Source organism: Leptidea sinapis, chromosome 26 (genome assembly GCF_905404315.1).
Source record: "Leptidea sinapis chromosome 26, ilLepSina1.1, whole genome shotgun sequence".
Taxonomy (NCBI): domain Eukaryota; kingdom Metazoa; phylum Arthropoda; class Insecta; order Lepidoptera; family Pieridae; genus Leptidea; species Leptidea sinapis.
Window position 1 is genome coordinate 11,796,797 of NC_066290.1, and position 22,736 is coordinate 11,819,532.

The 22,736-nt window shown below is 33.9% G+C and overlaps 1 protein-coding gene across 2 annotated transcripts in view; it reads right to left on the reverse strand.

The window, feature by feature from the left end:
* The window catches only part of LOC126972464 (heparan sulfate 2-O-sulfotransferase pipe), a 129,411-nt gene that overhangs the window by 68,027 nt on the left and 38,648 nt on the right, over positions 1 to 22,736 (reverse strand). For both annotated transcript variants that reach the window (XM_050819254.1, XM_050819255.1), the window contains exon 3: positions 3,550 to 3,689. In XM_050819254.1, the coding sequence (XP_050675211.1) occupies positions 3,550 to 3,689 (140 nt within the window). The remainder of the gene's footprint in view (positions 1 to 3,549; positions 3,690 to 22,736) is intronic.

Below are 22,736 nucleotides of genomic sequence, written 5' to 3' on the forward strand. Positions count from 1 at the left end.
TCTCTCAAAGAAAAATTAAAAGAAATCAATATTATGTGACTGTTCATTGTCAGTACATTTATGAAAATTTAATATACATTCACAATAATTGTCACCTTTTTGCTCTTAATAGTGATTTTCATTATTGTAACACTTGAAATAAGGGATTGCTTGTAACTAATTCTATGCTATTATATTCTATGTATGCTTCATAAGATACATAATAGCTTTAAGGGTAAATGTATACACTTTTATAATAAGTCCCAGCCACTGTTCAGGCATTATCTATAAATAAATTTATATGTTTTATAAAAAAAATTGCTCTGACGTAAATCCTATTACTCCACAGCTGAATATCGGACAGCCTAGGACTAGATTATGAATATTTTATAGCGATAGAAATTACTGTACAATATTGTATATTTATATTGAAAAGAGCGCAAAAAAAGGAATGCTGGGAGGGTTTCTTGCGCCGCTTCTTCTCTCTCAGAGCGCCATTTGTTTCCGAAGCGGTAGTAGTATTTAGTATATTAGAAATGACATCAAAAAGAATTCTGTAGGAATCAATTTTGAGAAAATAAATTCCTTTTATGCCTTTATTCTCAGGTATAACTTTATGCCAATTTTATTTGTAAGGTCTATTGAGTCAATATTACAGCTGTCTTACTAAGTTGTTCTAGTTGCGTCACTCATTGTCATTTCACGGAACCAACTCTGGCATTTGGTGAAATCACTATATTTGTTTAGAGAAATGATAAAATCGTGTTGTTAATTTAAAATCTTCCGAGATTTGACCAAATCACTGTTTTTATTATATCCCTGCGACATATATATAATATATCGCCGAATATTGTTGTGTTAATGGTAAATAATGAATTTTTTTTTTCTCCAACAAAGTACGAAAAGACCCTGAAGAACGAACAGTCAATAGCTATCTCCTTCAAAAATTCGGATTAAGTATTTTCTGTACAAAACTATACTTGCTCAATATATTAAAAACTAATGAAATACAACGCAGCGATACAATGGTCACATTAAATGCACGGGTAGAACTATAAAAAATATATTAAAAAATTAAATAGAAAATTCACATAAATAAATCAATTTTCCATAATATCATTTTGGAACACCCTGTAAGTAATCTAGTAGCCGCGCGCTAGTGTAGTCACTGACACCTACTTCGTGCTGATAAAAATTTTGTTTACTATATATGGTATTTGTTTGTTTAAAAATTTCAATTTTTCACTTTAAATTATAGAATTTATTTTCTTATGATTAAGGTTAGATAGCTCTACCCGTGTGTATTTTTTTAAGGATTCTTGAAAAACCTAAAAATTCTGTGCGGCACTACAATTGCGCTCGTCACCTTGAGACAGAAGATGTTAAGTCTCATTTGACCAGTAATTTCACTAGCTACGGCGCTCTTCAGACCGAAACACAGTAATGTTTCCACATTTCTGTGTTTCGGTCTGAAGAGCGCCGTAGCTAGTGAAATTACTACATTATATACTATTACATATGAAAAACCTAAATCCGAATAAAGGACCCGGTCCGGATGGAATACCGTCACATTTCGTTAAATTATGTCATGTTGAACTTTCTGCACCCCTTTCTATTATTTTTAATAAATCCCTATCATCTGGAGCTTTTCCTAAAAAGTGGAAAATTGCTCATGTAATTCCTGTTCACAAATCTGGTGAAAAGACAGATGCTCGTAACTACAGACCTATTTGTATACTTAATTGCTTTGCGAAAATATTTGAACGCGTTATATATAGACATATTTACAACTTTATTAAACCTATGCTGATTCCTGAACAACACGGATTTGTATCATGTAAATCAACAACATCTAACATAACTGAATATATTGACTATCTATTTGAGACCATCGATGACAAGGGACAAGTAGATGTCATATATACAGACTTTCAAAAAGCGTTTGATAAGGTCAACCACGAGCTCTTACTTATAAAGCTAATGGAATGTGGTATACATGGTGATTTAATGCGTTGGATCACGTCATATATTAAAAATCGCACACAAATTGTAGCTATCAACGGATTTTTTTCTGACGCCATTTTGGTTCCATCTGGAGTACCTCAAGGGTCTCATCTCGGTCCTTTATTGTTTGCTTTGTTCATTAATGATGTCTCATCATGTTTTACTTGCAATAGTAGATATCTGTTTTATGCAGATGATCTTAAACTATACAGAAAAATTGAAAACATTGATGACTGTTTCAATCTACAGCGTGACCTTTCTGCTCTCAGTACTTGGTGCCATAATAATTTAATGAAACTAAATGTTGACAAATGTCATGTTGCCACATTCACTAATAAGATAAATAGCGTAAATTTTTCCTATCACATTTCGAATTCACTTTTAAGTCATAAAGAATTTACTAGAGATTTAGGTGTCATTGTTGATAAAAAACTATCATTCATTGAACACATTGATACTACTGCTGAAAGAGCAAATCGGATGCTAGGTTTTATCTTACGCATTTCAAAACCTTTCAAATGCCAACATAGTGTTGTAATATTATATAAATCTCTGGTTCGTAGTATTTTAGAATATGGTTCAGTAGCATGGTCACCTTTTTATAAAAACCACATTGATACCGTGGAAAATGTTCAGAAACGTTTTTTGAGAATTTTGTGTAACCGTTTCAAACTTAGAAAATCACTGCATAGTTATGAAGCTAGATTAAAATATTTTAATCTAGACTCACTTGAAATGCGCCGTAAATTAATTGATCTAATATACATGTATAAAGTTGTAAATCATCATATTCATACTAAACTGTTGTCCAGGTTTTCACTATACTGTAATCCTTGTAGGACTAGAAATGTAAGGACTTTCTTTGTTCCAACTTCTCGCTTGTGGACATCACATAATGCACCAGTTAATAGATTATCTCGTTCATATAATGACTTAGCAAATATCAATAACTGTATTGATATTTTTTCTAATAGTCTGTGCAGTTTTCGACGCCTAGTTTTAGACACTCTGCGCCTGTTAGAGCCTTAGCTTATCTTTATGTGCTTCATATTTATGTTTTTTGAAATATGTATCAGTTTCGCTTTATTGTATGTTATACTTATAGTATGTAGGATATAATTTTAGTTTGTGTGTTTTAAATTTATGTTTATTTTATCTCAGTTAACAAGTTACATGCATTTTCCTAAGTCATGATAGTAACATAAAATTATTTATTGTTTTATATAACTCTTCATTTATTTAAGTTAAATATCACGTGTTACTATCATAAGTGATTTACTTATACTAGCGTTATTTTGTAATTATTAATACATGTATGTTGTATGGGAACCAATAAATAAATAAATAAATAAATAAATAAATAAATTTCTGCTTCACGGCAGAAATAGGTGCCGTTGTGGCACCCATAATCTAGCCGGCATCCGGTGCAAAGGAGCCTCCCACTGGGGTTCATTTAATGTCGCCATTATAACGCCACTCCACACGTATACTTAAACATTATACCCCTTAAAGTTAAAGGACACGGAAGATAAGGGGAGCATTGTTAATAAAAAGTTAGAGACATACTGTCAGTAAGGTGATTGAACGCCGTGACGTCATCGTTCAGCTGACCCTGGATACGTTGCAGCTTGGTGCTCAAATCTCTGGTGTGGAGGAACAGGAAAAGCGTGCACGAGATAGCGACCAGCGCTACCAGTTCACTTGTTCTGAAACAATAAAAAAACGGTAATGATATTTTCAATGTTATGAAAATGAAAATGAAAATATATTTCATCATACAAAAAATAATGCACTAATGTAATAATGATTAAGTGGCGCAACCAGTCGCGCCTCCGCACCGCGGTGTCCGTAACCTACCAAAGTAGACATCATACAGACACCATGCAGAGTCATGACGCGTCCGAGATGGTCACTTCACCAAATTGGTTGCGCAACCTAGAGTCTGACACTAAAAATAATCATATTTTAATTTTTTTAAATCAGATCAATATCATCATTTTAGTATCTCTCTGTTTTGCTTTTCTTATTATCTATCTTTATTTTTGTATTTGCTAGAAGTACTTAAAAAAGTGTTGTTAAAACTGCGTAATCATATAGGCCTTCAACAAAGGCCAACTGCAAATCCGACAACAATAAACGAAAAAATCAAAATAGTCTGACATAAAATTGAAAGGCAAATTACTGAATTTCTGGAGGGAACCAATTACTAACTGATACTTAGCATGGCTTCCGAAAGAACAGAAGTACCTACATATACGGCCTACCCTACTAGTAAAATTTCCAAATAATGTTCGTGGTGGTCTGAATAGTGAGAATATTGTTGTTACTCTTTTACTTGATTTTGAAAAAGCCTTCGACATTCTAGATCATACATGCCTTCTCTCTTCTCTTGCTAAGATTGTGGGATTTGTGGGTCTGGTTCAAGACTTATTTAAAGAACAGGTCACTTATGGGCGAATGTGGCACAAAGTGAAAAGGGTAATATCACTGCTTATGGACCAACCGGGTACATAATGCCAACATTATGACCAATGTACTTGAAAAATGTAAGACACATAATATTATGTATGCCGATGACACTTATGTGTTACTTATTATGTACAGCGGTATGGATCAAAACGGAATCCATTCATTGCAGATAGACTTCAGTATTATTATAAAGTGGTCCCATGTTAAATGGAATTATTATTATTAATGTAGAAAAATCCAAATGCATGGCTATTCTTTCAAACCACAGCCACACAAAGGCTGAAAGATTATCTATAATAGGACACACGTATGAATGCCTACACAGCAACATTGATTTAACCAACTATAATAGTAAAGCTGTAGAACAAGTTACATCCTACAGATACTTAGGATTATATATTGACAATCATTTTACGATGATATGATGCTATAATCACTTCTATTTGATGCTATAGTCGAACTTTCTCCTTACATCTAGACAAAATTAAATGGTTACAAATTAGAATTCTAAAACTTCTTGTTGCTATACGAAAAATTTGTGGCTAAACAATTATGAATTTTAACAAATATTAAATTCTACCAATTGAAAAGACAATGATTATAAAATAGAAAGAAAACACAGATTCCCAACTCATTTATCAAAGAAAGACAAAGACAAGTTATCCCCAGAATTATAAACTACTATAGGAATAGAGGAAAGAGCTGGCTAGTTTTGCAATAAGAGTTTCTTGTTGCCGTGAGTTTGGATAATTGCAATTTGTAATATATACGCATGATAGTATCAAAATCCTGTTTTGGATATTCGAATTAAGATTCTATAATGGCGTATTGAATTCAATTAAATTTTGATTGAAAACATATTAAGACGCGGACGTCATAAAACAGAAAACACAGAAAAGCGTTTTAACGCCGTAGGTATAAAATATAACAAATTTAATTAATGTTATGCGTGTGATGCAGAATGCTTTCAAGACATTCCTTTATCACTTCTTGATGAGATGGCGCCAATTATTTGGCAATTTATTAGACTTATTGTTATCCATATGTTTTTATTTAGAGTAAGTTCAGCAAATTTTTGTAAAATAAATGACTCTGTTGCCTTAGCGTTTATGGTATGGTACGGTTATATTTACAAAAACACTGTTTGAAATACTCTTGCATTTACAAAAATAAAAATGTCAAAAAACACATAGAGATACAGATAAGGATGATATTGCAGAAATTTGAAAAAAATATTGTTCTCGGGTTAAAAACCATTGAGTAAACAGTATCTTTTCATAAGAGTATGTTTTGCATAACCCGAAGCAACTCAGTGGGGGATATACCGCAAATAATAAATGCTCAACAAAGAACTATTAAATCGAAAGACAACCACTGGCAAAAAGACCGAATACCTAAAGTTAAATGGAAAAGACTTGAAAAAAAACTAGCACACTCAGAAAATGAAAAAAAAAATTACTGTGACCAGGACACACCGATAAAGTAACGTTTGTATGGCAAATAGTAGCTAATATTTCCTCTAAAACCCTAAACTCCAAAGGTTACCTATAAATATTCAAGACACTCCGAGGTAACTTTCACATGCAGTGAATCTCACAGCATGCGGGTGCAGCGATCTAACATTAATCTTTAATGATCGGAACATAGATCTTTTCATCTTTCTTAGATTATATATTGCTTAAATGCTTTAGTCGAATCAATATTTTTTGTAATGTATTGAAGGTATTTGTGGGAGTGGGAGGCTTCTTACTGGCAGACGAGACGTAATATATATTCATGAAAATGTAATCTGTGTTCATAGGCACATAAGTGAATTTGCTAGAAACTGTCATAGCCATAATGTTAACACCAGGAACAGACATAAACTTATAATGCCTACTACTCGGCTAGGTCGAGTTAAGTCTTTTGTGGGGCGATGTATATGCTTTTACAACAACATCCCAGAACATGTTCAAAACAAAAGTATTACGTTATTCAAATGAAATGAAATGAAATGGTTTATTTGTATGAATCGTGGTAGCATAGTTGTTAACAATTGACAAATATTTGATTGTCAATATTGGAATTTTTATATTTATACGTTATTAATACACATTACATAGCTTTAATTAAATAAAATGAAATATACATTTGTTTGTAGGTACCTCTCAAAAATAACATTTAAATACTATTATTTTTGGCTAAAGAATTCTTTTAAACTATAAAAGCATTTATGTATTAACAATAATTTTATTTTTTTAATGCATTATTGTTTTAGGCATCTCTCTAATATTCTTTGGAAGGTGGTTAAAGACCCTAATACACATAACATTTGCGTTATTTTGATGAAGCGCTGTTCTACAGTATGGCATCAAAAGGCGAGTTGGATCTCTTAATCCTAATATGGAATAATCCTTTGCTGATTGAAAACATAAGAATTGTTAAAAAACATTTGTGTGGTAAAAGTTATTATAACATAAATGACTTTAATAATGATACCACAGATTGGCAATGGAGCGACCGCCCTCAGGCTATTAAATAATAAGTTTAATTGTACAATATTACTTTGTAAACATATTTTTTATGAAAAATAAAGGCCCGCTGAGTTCGTTGCGCCTATTCTTCTCAGGTCTGAGGCATTCGTTTTGGAAAAGGTGGTAGTTTTTGACTTTCAATAAGTCATGTCCTATTTTGAATAAAAATATTTAAATTTGAATTGGAAAATCACCGCAAATGTTTCCTTTTAATGGCTAATATAAAATGGCTACAAATATTATTACCTGTTAACTGTAATGAATTATTCCTCGAAACATGCTGTAATTGTTAGCAACGTTAATTATTTGAAAGTACAAACGACAATTAATCTTTAACAACTCGGTCATAATCGCTACATTCTAATTGATTAATTATAATTTTATTGGTCGTGTAGAACAGAAAATTAAGGGCACTGATCCCATAAAATCTATTGGTTAAGGTGTGGGTAGTTTTAAATATAAAATATACAGGATGGAAAGTTTTAACGTTACTTGGACAGAAAAGTATTCTAAATACTAAAGATAGGACAACTTAATCAACATTTAATGACGTCTAAAAATAATCAAATAATTATGCTTTTAATGATTTTTGTAAATACGCATTCTACAACCAGGAATAGAACCGTTCAAAGAATAGAGCAGGCGACCTAAATTATATAATATTAGCTGACCCGACAGACGTTGTTCTGTGCACAATAAATAAAATACTGTTTTTTATGAATTTGTCAATAATATTTCATAACACCAAGAATTATTTTGTAAAATATACTCCCTGTTGTTAACTATAATGAAATTGTTTCACAGCAGAACTGTCAAACCGTGCGTCAATAAATTCTCTCACAAAAAATATGTAAATACAAAACAAATATTGGAAAAAAAAAAAATTATGGGTCCCAAATCGAAATAAAAACTATCCTATCTCTCAAGTTGGACTAAACTGCACTCCATGAAGTAATCCCCATTTAAATCAGTTCATTAGTTTAGGAGTCCATCGCGGATAAACAACGTCTCACGTAATTATACGCTTTATATTAGCTTCACCTGTATGTTTGTATGTATGTTTGTAACCGACTTCTTTGGGCGCGATTTTGACCCACTTTAAACGGCTAGATTTCTTTCAAACTTTGTAGATTTATCGAGGACCGATGACATCACACTAATTTGATAAAATTATTCAATTTTTCAATTTGCAAAATATGATTTTTGTTAATTTATATAATTTTCATCTATAGTCGATAAGGCAGGAATTGATGTTAAAGTACTTAATAGTTTTAAAAATACGCTTTTATAGAAATTTAACTAAAAAATGAAAAATAAATAATATTTAAAAAAAACTAAAAAGCACGCTTAATATAAAATTCAACTAAAAAATAGAAAAAAAATTTCAATTGAAAATAATGTAAAAAAAATATATTTTATTGTAAAAAAAGAGTGGGGTGCTTTTTAAGATATTATTAAAATAATAATTCTTCTACACCCCACGCTTTTTTTTACAATAAAATATATTTTTTTTACACTATTTTCAATTTAAATTTATTTATATATATTAAGATGGCTTTACGTTGGCCAACTTGAATGTACCAGTAATTATTGATTAATGTTAGTTATAATAATAATTATAAAACGAAACCACTAGAATATTTGCATGTCTGTCAAGATGAAACAAAACCTACCTACTCGTAAAAATTTATAAAATTTGCAATGTGTTATGTTATTATCACTCTCTATGAAATAGTACTCCATATAAATAGTAGATTGTTAACCGAGGGTCGAAAGAATCAATTCCCGAGGTATTTAGTATAGTCTAAAGTCCGAGACGGCTATAGTCCGAGTAGGAATTGATTCTTTTACCCGAGTTAAACTGGAGGAAATGGAGTTGTTTATCTAAGCACAGATAAGTATCCCGCCAATTTATGTCGACTTTTTAAATTTCAAATATGGAACTAACCGCGTAATTGTTGCGGTTTATTCCGCTCAAAGAAGTTTGCGCTAAGTTCACACTGGCTGTTTAGAAAGTCACATGGCCGCAGCATTTTTTTAATTAGTTCTTTTTTACATAAAAGTCTTCACAGCAGTTCTATTTTTAAAGTTAATTCCGGCCCTTAGGTGGGAAGTAATTTGTATGAGTTTTTCCCTCTCTATGGAGGGAAGCAGCATTTTCCACCCAATAATCAGATCAAGACAACATTACTTTCCGAGTATGAGTAAAAATATATTTCTATTACAAAATACAGACAATAGCCTGTATTTTTATGGCACCAACGTAACTTAAACTTAATCAAAGTAACTTAAACGTTTAATATTTAAACGTCCAATTATGCAATAACCAAACAGCCTCACTTAAAAGTAAAGAATAAAAGTTTCTCTAAAAATCTTAATCATTATAAAATTTGTGAGAAAGTAAATGTAATAGTTATAATTTATCGAAGTAATGTACATAGATTTATTTTGTCAGTTATTTAAAAAACATACATTATCGCATTCATTCACTATGATTTAACAAAATTACATTATATTATTAGACAAATGTCTTCATATTTATATAATCACTGATAATTTCACTTGTTAAGTTGAAAGTCTACCTTCAACATTCACTTTTGGTATCAGAACAAGTACCTTACGTGTATAACCTGTAAATGTTAACCTCTCATCTGACGCAAAAAAGTAAAAGTAGTTTATTTTGGCGCTATCATGTATATATAAAGAATAATGGATAATCCCACGCGTAACCTCTTCAGAAAGTGAGAGGACATTGCCATTGAGCATAAAAACTACAGAGCTACAGTTTAAACAAAGGCGTCGTTAATTTTAATTTGGCATTGTCATTGTTATATTCATTAATTGAAAATGACAACGTTTATATCGCTCTATTCTGGGAACTAATTATTCAGATGGTTTCGAATACTGGGCCTCAAAATGTTTAATCTGTTTGCTAGTTTGTCACCGACTCATTCACAATATAGATTTGTGACGTACGTAATTGTTGATCATTGTTGCCAAATAAGACAGAAATCTTTTATCTTAAATTTACCAGTGGCTCCTTTGCCCACGATATCGGCTAGATTATAGGTACCACCACTAGGACGCCTATTTCTGCCGTGCAGCAGTAATGTGTAAGCATTACTGTGTTTCGGTTTGAAGGGCGCCGTAGCTAGTGAAATCACTGGGACTTAACATCTTATGTCTCAAGGTGACGACCGCAATTGTGGTGCCGCTCAGAATTTTTGCGTCTTACAAGAATCCTGAGCGGCATTGCGGAATTGTAATGGGCAGGGTGTATCAACTACCATCAGCTGAACGTCCTGCTCATATCATCCCTTATTATCATAAAAAAAAGTGACAACAGCTTGGCTGAGCTTAAACGCGCCTTTAAACCAATTTATATAAGGAGTATTTTCTAAATTCGTAGATATGTATCTGTAACTGGAATCGTCATGAGACACTTTATACAAGTCTTCTTACTGTAGATAATAATTATAAAAAACATTATGATATTAAAACTACTTAAAACATATAATGAATATCTGAATGCGAGTAATTTGATGACATGAAATGTGAAACTTTTTATTAAAAATTAATTAAACAATATTTATTAATTGTTTTATTATTATGTTGGTCTGTTATTATTTTATTATTATGTGAGTCTGCAATTTTTTTTATTATAATGTTAATTAACATTTTATTGCTTCTGACATGCAGACATATTTCAGCCCAATTATTTAATTTTGTTATGTATTTAAATAATTATACCATTTATTGTATTAAATTATTTTGTTTTTAAACGGTAAGATTGTACCATCATAAGATACCATGTATACAACGTGAACCAGAAAGGGTATAACATTCCTTCAATGGTACGTTATTTGGGTCATATGCAATAGTATGGTGATGTTTAAGTTTTAACAAATAATTAAAAAAAAGAAAAAAACTTCCCTACGAAATTAAAAATATTATTTTTCAATTTCTTTTCTTAGACAACCCTAACTTTGTTTATAAACAGAATGAGGTCACCTACCTATGGAGTTAAACATAAACAATAATCTATGATTAAGGAGTATGCACACTACATGAAATGTGGCTTGTGTCTATGTATTTATTCATTCATTTTTTACTTCCTGTTATTGCGAAACAAATAAACAATATAAGAAATTACATAACATCACAACAGGTGTATTTTTTCCACCCACGTTTCACTATGTTTAATTCCCACGTAATAGGGGGCGAGCATCTACATTTCTGAACTATGGGCTGCTAGTGAGAAATTTCCTACGAAAAACTCAATAACTGCCCCATTCCATACCCAGGTCGGGTAGAAAACCCGGTCCGGGAATGGAGTACCTATTATTAACGAGGATGGTCAAAGATATCCATTTTGACAAAAAAAAATCCGTGAAGAACAATTTCTTAATAGGAGTCTATTAGAATTATCTTTATTGGATAAAACATTTTTGAATTAAAATGTCAAGTCTCATTTGCCCAGTAATAACAACAGCTACAGTGACATTCAGACCAAACCATAATAATGCTTACACATTTTTGCTTCACGGCAGAAAAAGGTGCCGTTGTGGTACCCATAATCTATAATTACAAATTTGAAATTATTTTCAATGTAACTTGAAGAAAACTTCAAATAATTCTACATTGAAGTGCTTACGTAATAACTTATCAAAAATGTGAACTCATTTAATTTCCAACATAATAAACAAATCTTGAATTAAAAATGGTGCAGTGTGTAGGGTGCCTTTAGAAGAGACATTTACACACACAGAGCAGTTAATATCGCGTTTCAAGCACAATTCAAAGAGTATTAACGCAGACAGGCCGATCTTTTCAACCTAGCATATTTAAATAAACACAAAATGTAAAAACACAGTTACAATAACACTAGTTTTTATCTTTTAAACGTGTTTTATTTAAATGTGTAACACTCGCGGAAATCAGAGTAAATACTAACATAACATAGTTTCATAATTAGATTAGAATTAACTATCTTTATTGGGTAATACATAACTACAGTAAATACAAATTTAGAAGTATTTTCAATGTCAGCTAAAGCAAATGCAAATACAAAATAACATTTGTCTTCATGGCAAAATGAGAACACAAATTGCTTCACAGCTGCAATAAATAGTAGGCATTTTACTATTATCTGATATTATGTCACATCTACGTTTTTCATCTGTTTTAGGTCAAAGAGAGTTCAAAAAAACAGCTGATTAGGGTTGAGGGAATCATAGTTTTTACGAAAACTTAGAACTTTAAATATTGTATTAAAATATAATGCTAATTCATTTCTGACTTCACATAGTCATTACAGATGACCTAAGGAATGTCTGGTTCAAAGCATAGTATACCCATTAAGTTTCACGTTGTATACGCAAATAAGGAATTTGATTGATTGATATATATTGACCGAAAATTTCATTTTATCCTTAACGTTAAGTTGCCTTACTAGGTCCACCCATTCGTAACTTAAAATTTAAATAAAATTTTTCAAAAATTCATATTCTTAACAAAGAATCCCTTCGACATTGGCATTATCTACAATAATTTGTTGTTGGTGTTTTAATGCCATCTATAATTATTTAATACACTATGTAATGAATTTCGTAATGTTTATTCTTCACTTGCCAACAACACATACCTACTGTACCTGCTGTTAATGATTCATATATAAAAAAAAAACTAGCTTCTAGATCGTAGTTATTTGAAGAGATTAATTAACATCTAATAACATAATTTTGGTTGACTTGAAATAGTTTACGTCACATAAAAAGACAATGTTTGCTCTGATCATATTTCAACTCTTGGCAAATTAGTATGATCTTGATCGGAAACTGTAAATCTAATCGAGAAAGTGAATGTTGTGTAATTTGTTAGTTCGGGCTTTATCGTTAAGTTATTGTAATACAATATATTAACATGTTACGAAACGATTTATGTTGATTGTCTTGTTTTGACTGCTTTGTGGCTTTATAATAATTTAGAGTGATGAGAAGTATTCATAAGATATTCGACTCGACACCGGCCGCTGCGCCCGCACGTGTAAGCGGTAATGTACTTGCCGCCCGTCCCTCACCTCCTCCCCTCTCGGAGGTGTCGCCTGTTGTCGTTACGTCAACACCACAACGTATGCTGCTGCCATCCACCAGCAACCCAGAAAGTGGACAGTGCTGAGGACAGAAAGTGGAAGCGGGCACGCCCGCAATGAACCCGCTTGTAGGGCTGTGTCGAAGGGTCGGACCAACAAGGATGGCTTCATTAAGGTGGAGCGGAAGAAGAGGAGACCTCCTACTCATAACCAATGTGGCACAGCACCGATAGGACAGAACCAGCTCCTGCGTCCCGTCATCCCAGCGACGTATATCTACGTCTCTCGCTTTCACCACACCACCAAGGCCTCCGGCATTGTTCAGTACTTGGTGGAGAAGACAAGGTTCCGGTTGGGGGTCGAAAAGTTGGTGACGCGTCACGCAGTAGACTTCAACTCTTTTGTTGTTAGCGTCCCGACAGAACATATATCAACCTTCCTGGACGTGCAGCTGTGGCCGAAGGGGGTCGTGTTCCGCAAGTATCGCGGACATCGTCGACCACCGGAAGCTACCGAACACGCGCCTCACATCGCCGCGAAAATGTGACGTAGATCTAAGTTATATGTCATATGTATGTTATATAAGGCTATAAGGTATTTATTTTATGGGCCATGTAGTCTGAAATAAAGGAATTATTATTATTATTATATAAGAGCTATTGTTGGATAATTTACATTTCACCTCTCCAGCACGAAAAGGGCGCTATTTCTACGTGAAAACTTGCAGCAGAAACGCTTTTTGCTGCGAGCGTGAGGCAAAGTGATTTAAATTTCGAACCCCACGTGACCTTACATCCGGGAATTACCTACTCCGCGTTAAAAAAATAAACAATGCGATCCGGTGCGTTCCGAAACTCATTTTAGCCTAGCGTATTATCTCGTTGTCTCAAAAATTTATTATCTTAATTGTTTCTCTTTTCTATAAAACTGTTCTCGCTAATCGAGGTGAAAAGTTCTATGCTTCACACGAGCGCAATTTTTTTTTTCTCGTGCCTTTAATTCACTCACTACCTCAGTAGTCCATATGAGAATCACTCGCTACGCTCTTGATGCAATTCTAAACTACTCCGCCAATTTGTAATTTAAAGTCAGCATTCGCAGCAAAAAATAACTTTGCCCACTTGTTGAACAAATAACTATTATAGTAATATTTTATGTAAAAGCTTATTAAGAGCGGCACTACAACTGCGCTCGTTGTACATTAGTTGTCAAGTCTCATTTGCCCAGTAATTTCTGTGGCTACGGCGCCCTTCGGACCGTAACACAGTTATGCTTACACATTACTGCTTCATGGCAGAAATAGGCGCCGTTGTGGTACCCATTATCTAGCCGGCATCAGGTACAAAGGAGCATCCCACTGGTGACAGAAGTGAAGTCGGCTTAAGTCTGCTGAGAGAGACTGAAGTTTTATCGTATGGCCTTAAGCACACAATAAGTTTTTATGGAAAAGGACCACCAACGCCAGAAGAATTACAGGATCGTTGCCGGCTATTTAGAAAGGTGTACCCGCTTTCGAAAGTACCCAAATCACTGTAATAGCTTGGATCGAGGTTGGTTTTCGAGATCTTTGGGCTTCTATTCGCTAGTATATTCTAAGTTTAAATATTTTTTATAAAATTCTCGTGTCCCGGTGCTTGTTACCAAATTCCTCCGAATCGGCTAAGCTAATTTGGTCGAAAATTTGTGTGTATATCGGGTACGTCTGAGAATCGGCCAGCACCTATTTTTCATACCCCTAAATGATAAGGGTCACCCATAAATATTATTTTGTGACATTTATTTTTATTTTATTATGATTCAGCAATAAAAAAACATACAACCTACAAAGTTTGACCCGTCTACGATCAACACCTGTTTTTGTATCGCGATTTTAATATTATTATATTCCATCCACTGATACGCAGATGGCAACCGAATATAATGATTACTGTAGTACGATAAATTTTATGTACGATATATTTGGTAGGTCTGAGGGTCGGTCGTCATCTATTTTTTATACCCCAAAATTTTTTTTGTTACTTTATATAACTTATACGAAAATATATACAGTTTCATAATATCACATGCATTATGCAAACACCTATCAATCTTTCACAAAGTATCGTTTTATTACGCAGCATGCATGATGCATTTAAAATTAGAAATTAATGCATGAGTTTACAAGCAAAAGGACCATAATTGTGGGGTTATGGCACCATACATAATCCCGCATTGTGTAGCTTGCCCCGCCCAGACTATCATGTCTCGGAATCACATGCAGAGTCTATTCTTGCATATTGCAATGGAAAATAGTTAATACACTTTCACTTGAAATAAATGACTTAGCGAAAAGAGTGAATTCTAAGAGTTAAATACGGTGATTTTCATTGCATGAAAGAGAAATTAATAAGTAGTTTGGAAATGTAGACCAGATTGAAACAAGGGCGAACCGTTTGTTGGTGATACCATTTTTTATGACAGGGACAAGGGACGATACGAGCAGGACGTTTAGCTGATGGTAATTGATACCGTTTAGGATTTTTTTATAGAATAGGAGGACAAACGAGCTTATGGGTCACCTGTTGTTAAGTGATCAAGTAATCAAAGGAATCACAGGAGCGTTGCCGGCCTTTGAGGAAGGTGTACGCGCTTTTTTTGAATGTGCCCATGTCGTATCGTCCCGGAAACACCGCACAAGGAAGTTCATTCCACAGCTTTGCAATACGTGGAAGATAGCTCCTTGAAAACCGCACTGTGGAGGACCGTCACACATCCAGATGATGGGGATGATATCCTAACTTGTGGCGAAGGATTCTTGAAAATCCCAAAATCTCTGATCGACACTACAATTGTGATCGTCACATTGAGACATTTTTATACAATAAACATACATAAATACTTTAATACTTGTAAACATCCATGACTCGGAAACAAACATCCATATTCATCATATAAATGTTTGGATTCCAGGATTCGAACCCGGGACCTCTAGCTCAATAGGCAGGGTCACCACTGGGCTCTATGAATCTAGGATAAGCAAATTTTCACATTTTTTATTATTGAAGTGAAAACTTCCTTAGTATCGTTGTGATTTGAAAATCGATGACACGAAAAAGTTAGTCAGAAAGAAGAGACACATAGATTCATAATTGAATAACGTGTTAGAAAATGAAATGACAAGCATTACATAGTGTTTTGGTACCAGGCAATCAATGTTGAAGAAGAGATTGCTCATGACTCGAGTATACATACCTTAATATATTCTAGCGTCTTACTACTATGTAAACATAGACACCAGGAGAACATAAATATGATAGCGGTGATAGTAATATCTTTTATAGAGGTTGAAATCATGTGTCATTCTAGCAACATGTACCAGGACTTCATATGCAGTTTAGAGGTTCATGCACAATGCAGGTTTCACTTCTGACATGGGTACTTTGTACGCACGCAATTTTATATTATTTTGTTATAGTATAGTTTATACATACGTGATATAACATTTTCCAACACAATATATTAGCATAGTAACTATTAACTATAGCCTGTGATATTCTTAATGTTAACTCCAGAAACAAATATAAACCTGTTATGGTGTCGAGATAGTATAGAGATAAATTACTACCTTCTACTGTTAGTAATAAGCTGTTAATAATCTGAAGCTGTCCCAATATACCCGATAAGACATTCTTATCGCCTTATATTGGGACGCGTGAATTGCAATTTCCATACAAATTTATATCGCTGGTAAGGTCCTATTGACAGACAGCGTGCACGAATAAGGTGAGTTACCGTCGATAAGTTTATTGGGACAGAAAAGTCAACGATTTTTATCTCAAGTAAGAGATAGACGGAATATTGGGAACGGCTGTAAGTTAATATTTTATAGGGCAACGTACTTAAAAGTACGTACTATGTTAACAACATGTTATAGAACCAACCCAGAAAAAAAACACATGTGCTACAAAAAAAAAAAAGATAACACATTTTTTTGGTAAATGTCCTAAGATCTGGGCGGTAGATTTTTAGGTTTAATAAGTGATTTTAAAATCCTTTTTTGATACAAAAAAGATCCATGAAGTTGACGAGTTGAGTTATTCCATGGGGAAACGGATCTTAATGAATGCCGATGGGTTATCGTAGGTCCATCTTCTGGCTCCTTCTGAGGTTGAGCTTTTTTCTACGATAATAAGGGTCAATAAGAGCACGACGTTTAGCTGATGGTTACTGATACGCCCTGACCATTACAATGCAGTGCCGCTCAGGATTCTAGAAAATCCCAAAAAAACTGATCGACACATCAATTGCGCTCGTCTCCTTGAGACATAAGAAGTTAATTTGCCCAGTAATTTCACTAGCTACGGTGCCCTTTAGACCGAGACACAGTAATTCTTACACATTAGTGCTTCACAGCACGAATAGGCGCCATTGTGGTACCCATAATCTAGCCGGTATCCTGTGTAATGGAACCTCTCACTGGTGAAACTACATGCACAATACACTGAAAGCCCAACGACGACACGGTTAAGAGTTCGTGTCCTACACCAAAAAATCAGCCCACGCTGAACTGCCGACCAAAAACCGGGTTAAACGTAAAACTCTGCTTAAACAGAGACAGAACCTCAGAGCATAATTCAAGAATTTTCTAAAATAAATTAATAGAAGCATCTTTAAATTAACATGATAAATTATTACATTTAAAAATCCGTGCTTACCTAATTGAAACCAAACACGCGATGCATAATAATGTGATCAATATTTATAAACTTGTCATTAGTTAAAGAGATTGACTAATGGCAACTACAAATACGATTTAAAGTTGATTGTGAAAGTGCTGCTTGACAAAGGCGTAGAAAAACAGGTGTAGAGTTGACTGTAGTAGGATCAGGTTACTAATATATGGGATGTTGATTCAATAATAATTGTCCCGATAGTAAAAGGCATAAAAGGCATTTATTCTCTCAAAATTGATTCCTTTAGAATTCTATTTGATGTCATTTCTAATATACTAGACACTACTACCGCTTCGGAAACAAATGGCGCTCTGAAAGAGAAGAAAAAAAGGGCGCAAGAAACTCTCAGAGCATTCTATTTTTATTTTGCGCTCTTTTTAATCAAATATACAATATTGTACTGTCATTGCTATTGCTATAAATTATTAGTTATTTCATTATTTAAGTTCAATATAAAAGTTTTGTCGAATACTTACTTAGAGCGTTTGTTCCATCACCCAATCATTTGACAGATCAAGAACGAGCATAGGTTGACCATATTTTCGATTAATTTTAATAAGGGTTATAAAACTATTCCACAATTTTAATTGGTTCAACGTCGCGGCCGTAATCGACTCCACTACCCAATGCTGTCGTCCCACTGATCCATTGAACCTAATAACCTTAATTGATCAGCGTTTAGAAATTATATTATGTCATTATCCCCGCAAAGGCTTTACTGAACGACCCGTTAATCAGTTTATATACATAATCACATTTTTTGGTTAATTTGACAAGCTATTTAGGTCTTTATAAATTGTAGTGATTAAGGCTAATATCGTTTATAAAGGCTTGGTCGGAAAGTCTTTGCATGGAAAGTGCAGTAAGTTGCACCCAGCTTTCGAATCTCTAGACACACTGCTTCTTATAGCATATCTACTTTCTACAGAACTCCTAAGACATATGACATAACACTTTATAGGTTTGGCTCCCATTTATAGCCTATTGAATTTTGGCTGAGTGACTCATGTTTGGCCTGCTCGATTTGGTGATTAGTGGTTCGAATGGAAACATTTTCTCATGAATAATATATGTCAGCGAGGCAGCGTTTTATCGATGGCCCGATGATAGAAACAATAGCCGCTAGATGTCGTTATTTAAAGGCCGTCAAATGCTGTTTCCTTCAGAAATGGCGTTTGAGTGAGGTCTGTGTTCAGTTCTCCACGATAAGTCATTTGTCATATGACAGTGACAGGTGGACAGGGTGACAGGGGGACAAATTATCATTTTGTTTACGATAGCGCAATAAATGAATATTGTATTTAACCACATAAATGCTAGTAGGTACTTTTATACTGATAAATAAAGCAATTAGTGCGAAATTAATATCTAACCATTCCAAAATATTTAAAAATTCACAATGTTATTGTTCAAGTTTTCACTTCTGCCGGCACTCCCGGAGTGCAACCCGTTATTCTTGTCCGAGTCATGTATACTGCTATAGTATTTATATGATATACTGCTTCACGGCAGAAATGGTGCCGTTGTGGTACCCATAATCTAGCCGGCATCCTGTGCAAAGAATCTGGTAATATCTTTTATAATCTGTAATTATCGTATGTCACATCTTATCTAAATTGAGCTGAATTCACATTACATTCAGCCATTCCAAAATCAATTTCTTCTATTGCGTTTATTACTTGCACAGAGCTTAACGTAAGACGCATTTGAATATAAATGTTCAGATAATGAGAATACATTTCCTTTATATGTAGAAAGTGGTCACATGAGCTGTTTGTAAATGCCTCACGTGAAATGTACACGAATGAGTTATTACTGTTATGTCAGTTGTGTATGTACAGTGATATCTGGAACAGTAGCAATGTTCATGGTCTAAGATGAAGTATATACCTGGATTTGACAAGCAAATAACAGATACCGAACATGAACGAGAAAACACACAATAACTGTTAGGAATACAAAATGTATTTAGTGTCTTTGTCAGAGTCCCGTTTTGTTTGTTGGCTGTGGTTTTTATTTATTTGTAATTTTTGGTAAGTGATAGTAATTTAAGTGGTGAAGTTAAGTGGTAAATGAGTGTTGCATATATTTCATATAAAGAGACTATATTATAATCCTTATAAAAGGTTGCCGTATGGCTATACTGAATATAAATCATAAAACATGTGTACGATATTTGGTTAAGAAAATATTACTTCCTGTGTAAAAAAATGATAAAAAAGAGCAATTATGATCACCATATTCAATAGACAATTTGTTATTTTTTTTTTTAAATTGAGAACCCTCACTTCTGGGATTAATAATCACACAAATTAAATTTGAAAACAAAATTTATGCACGATGCGGCACTCAAACCCACAACCTCTCGCGTTCCGTGTGAGCGCTTTTCCACTAAGCCAACCGCTCGAGTGACGTAAAGATCATAAATCTTTATATGTCTTTGTTCAACTCTCAGGTTGTGGCTTCCTCCACAGGATCTAGGATCTTTACAGTTGATATCCTGCTCAACCCCAAATTTTGCCACGCTTCTCCACGCTGTGCTTTTTTTATTCATCCGGGCTATAGTATTGTTTATCCCTTTCGGATATACGCATGGGAAATCCAGTTGATACTTCATCGTAGTTCTTGGTATGGCCATGTAGATGTCATTGTGACAGTATGACTTGGCTTGTTTAATATGTTCTCTATGTTATTTTAACAATGAAATGGCACTTTCCCATAGAAGTATCATAGTGATTGAAAAAAACATTTCAAGATTGTTTAAGCAGCGTTTGCACATTGCAGTGTATAAACTTTATTCAATATTTATTTATGAGGATAACAGGCAAATTGTAAATACTATAGTTTTAGTAAAGATGATAAAAAAATGTGGGAGGCTTCTTTGCACAGGATGCCAGCCAGATTATGGGTACAACAACGGCGCCTATTTCTCCGTCAATCAGTAATGTGTAAACATTATTGTGTTTCGGTCTGAAGGGCCCCGTAGCTAGTAAAATTACTGGGCAAATGAGGCTTAACATCTTATATCTCAAGGTGACGAGCGCAATTGTAGTGCCGCTCATAATTTCAAGAATCCTCAACGGCATGGCATTGTCATGAGCAAAGCGTATCAATTACCATCACCTGAACGTCCTGCTCGTCTCATCCCTTATTCTCTTAAAAGAAATTGAAATGTTGGTTCCCTTATTAATTTATGTACCATTTAGATATTTATTGAAATAATACCTATTATATCATTAAGTGAATTAGTAATTCTATTTGAGGTAAATAAATTTTCTGAAACCTGATTTCCAATATTCATGTATCGAAGAGTTTTGTGAACTCGAATATCCGCTCTTTAAGGAATGTTCTCGCTTTTCTTTTGCCATAAATAAGAAAAGATAGAATCTTTCTAAAAATCTATTGGCATAAAATGATAGTTAAGATAAGCCATCTGAGTATTTTATTGACTTCTATTTTGTTACCGGACTCAGCTGCCCTGAGGCGGTTCTACAATACCAGCATGTTTTCGATGAAGAACGAATACGATCAGCTATTCAATATTAATTAATACGAAAGTGTAATTAAACGTACTCTTTACGATGTAACATGAAGCCAGATGTAAATCTGTAATTACAGGTATTTATAAATAATAGTTACACATAATTATTTTAGATATAAGAATCGATTCGTTGTAAACGGTAGCTTACGGTATGAAAGAATTATTTACGAATTGATACCTATAATCTTAATATATATAGATTTCTGTTGTGCAACTGAACTCCTCCTGAACGGCTGGACCGATTATAATGAAACTTTCTATGTGTCTTCAGGTGGATTGTTTAGATTCACAATTGAACTACCTCCTAAACGTCTGGACCGAATTTTTATGTTTTTTTTTGTATGTTCCAGTGAAATTGAGATTGGTTTAGATTCTCAATTCCGTCCATATAATATAATTCTCCTGCTCATGTGTATGTTAGTGAACTCCTCCTAACGGCTGGAGCGATTGTTCAAATTTAAGACGTGTGTACAGGACAACGTCTGTTGGGTCCACTAGTCTTACTATATATATATGTATTTCTTTTGTGCATCTGTTGAAACTGAACTCCTCCTGAACGGCTGGACCGATTTTAATGAAACTTTCTGTGTGTCTTCAGGTGGATTCGAGAATAGTTTAAATTCATAATTGAACTACCTCCTAAACGGCTGGACCGATTTTGATGATTTTTTGTGTGTTCCAGTGAAATTGAGATTGGTTTAGATTCTCAATTCCGTACATATAATATAATTCTCCTGCTCATGTGTATGTTAGTGAACTCCTCCTAACGGCTTTTTCAAATTTAAGACGTGTGTACAGGACAACGTCTGTTGGGTCCACTAGTCTTACTATATATATATGTATTTCTTTTGTGCATCTGTTGAAACTGAACTCCTCCTGAACGGCTGGACCGATTTTAATGAAACTTTCTGTGTGTCTTCAGGTGGATTCGAGAATAGTTTAAATTCATAATTGAACTACCTCCTAAACGGCTGGACCTATTTTGATGATTTTTTGTGTGTTCCAGTGAAATTGAGATTGGTTTAGATTCTCAATTCCGTACATATAATATAATTCTCCTGCTCATGTGTATGTTAGTGAACTCCTCCTAACGGCTTTTTCAAATTTAAGACGTGTGTACAGGACAACGTCTGTTGGGTCCACTAGTCTTACTATATATATATGTATTTCTTTTGTGCATCTGTTGAAACTGAACTCCTCCTGAACGGCTGGACCGATTTTAATGAAACTTTCTGTGTGTCTTCAGGTGGATTCGAGAATAGTTTAAATTCATAATTGAACTACCTCCTAAACGGCTGGACCGATTTTGATGATTTTTTGTGTGTTCCAGTGAAATTGAGATTGGTTTAGATTCTCAATTCCGTACATATAATATAATTCTCCTGCTCATGTGTATGTTAGTGAACTCCTCCTAACGGCTTTTTCAA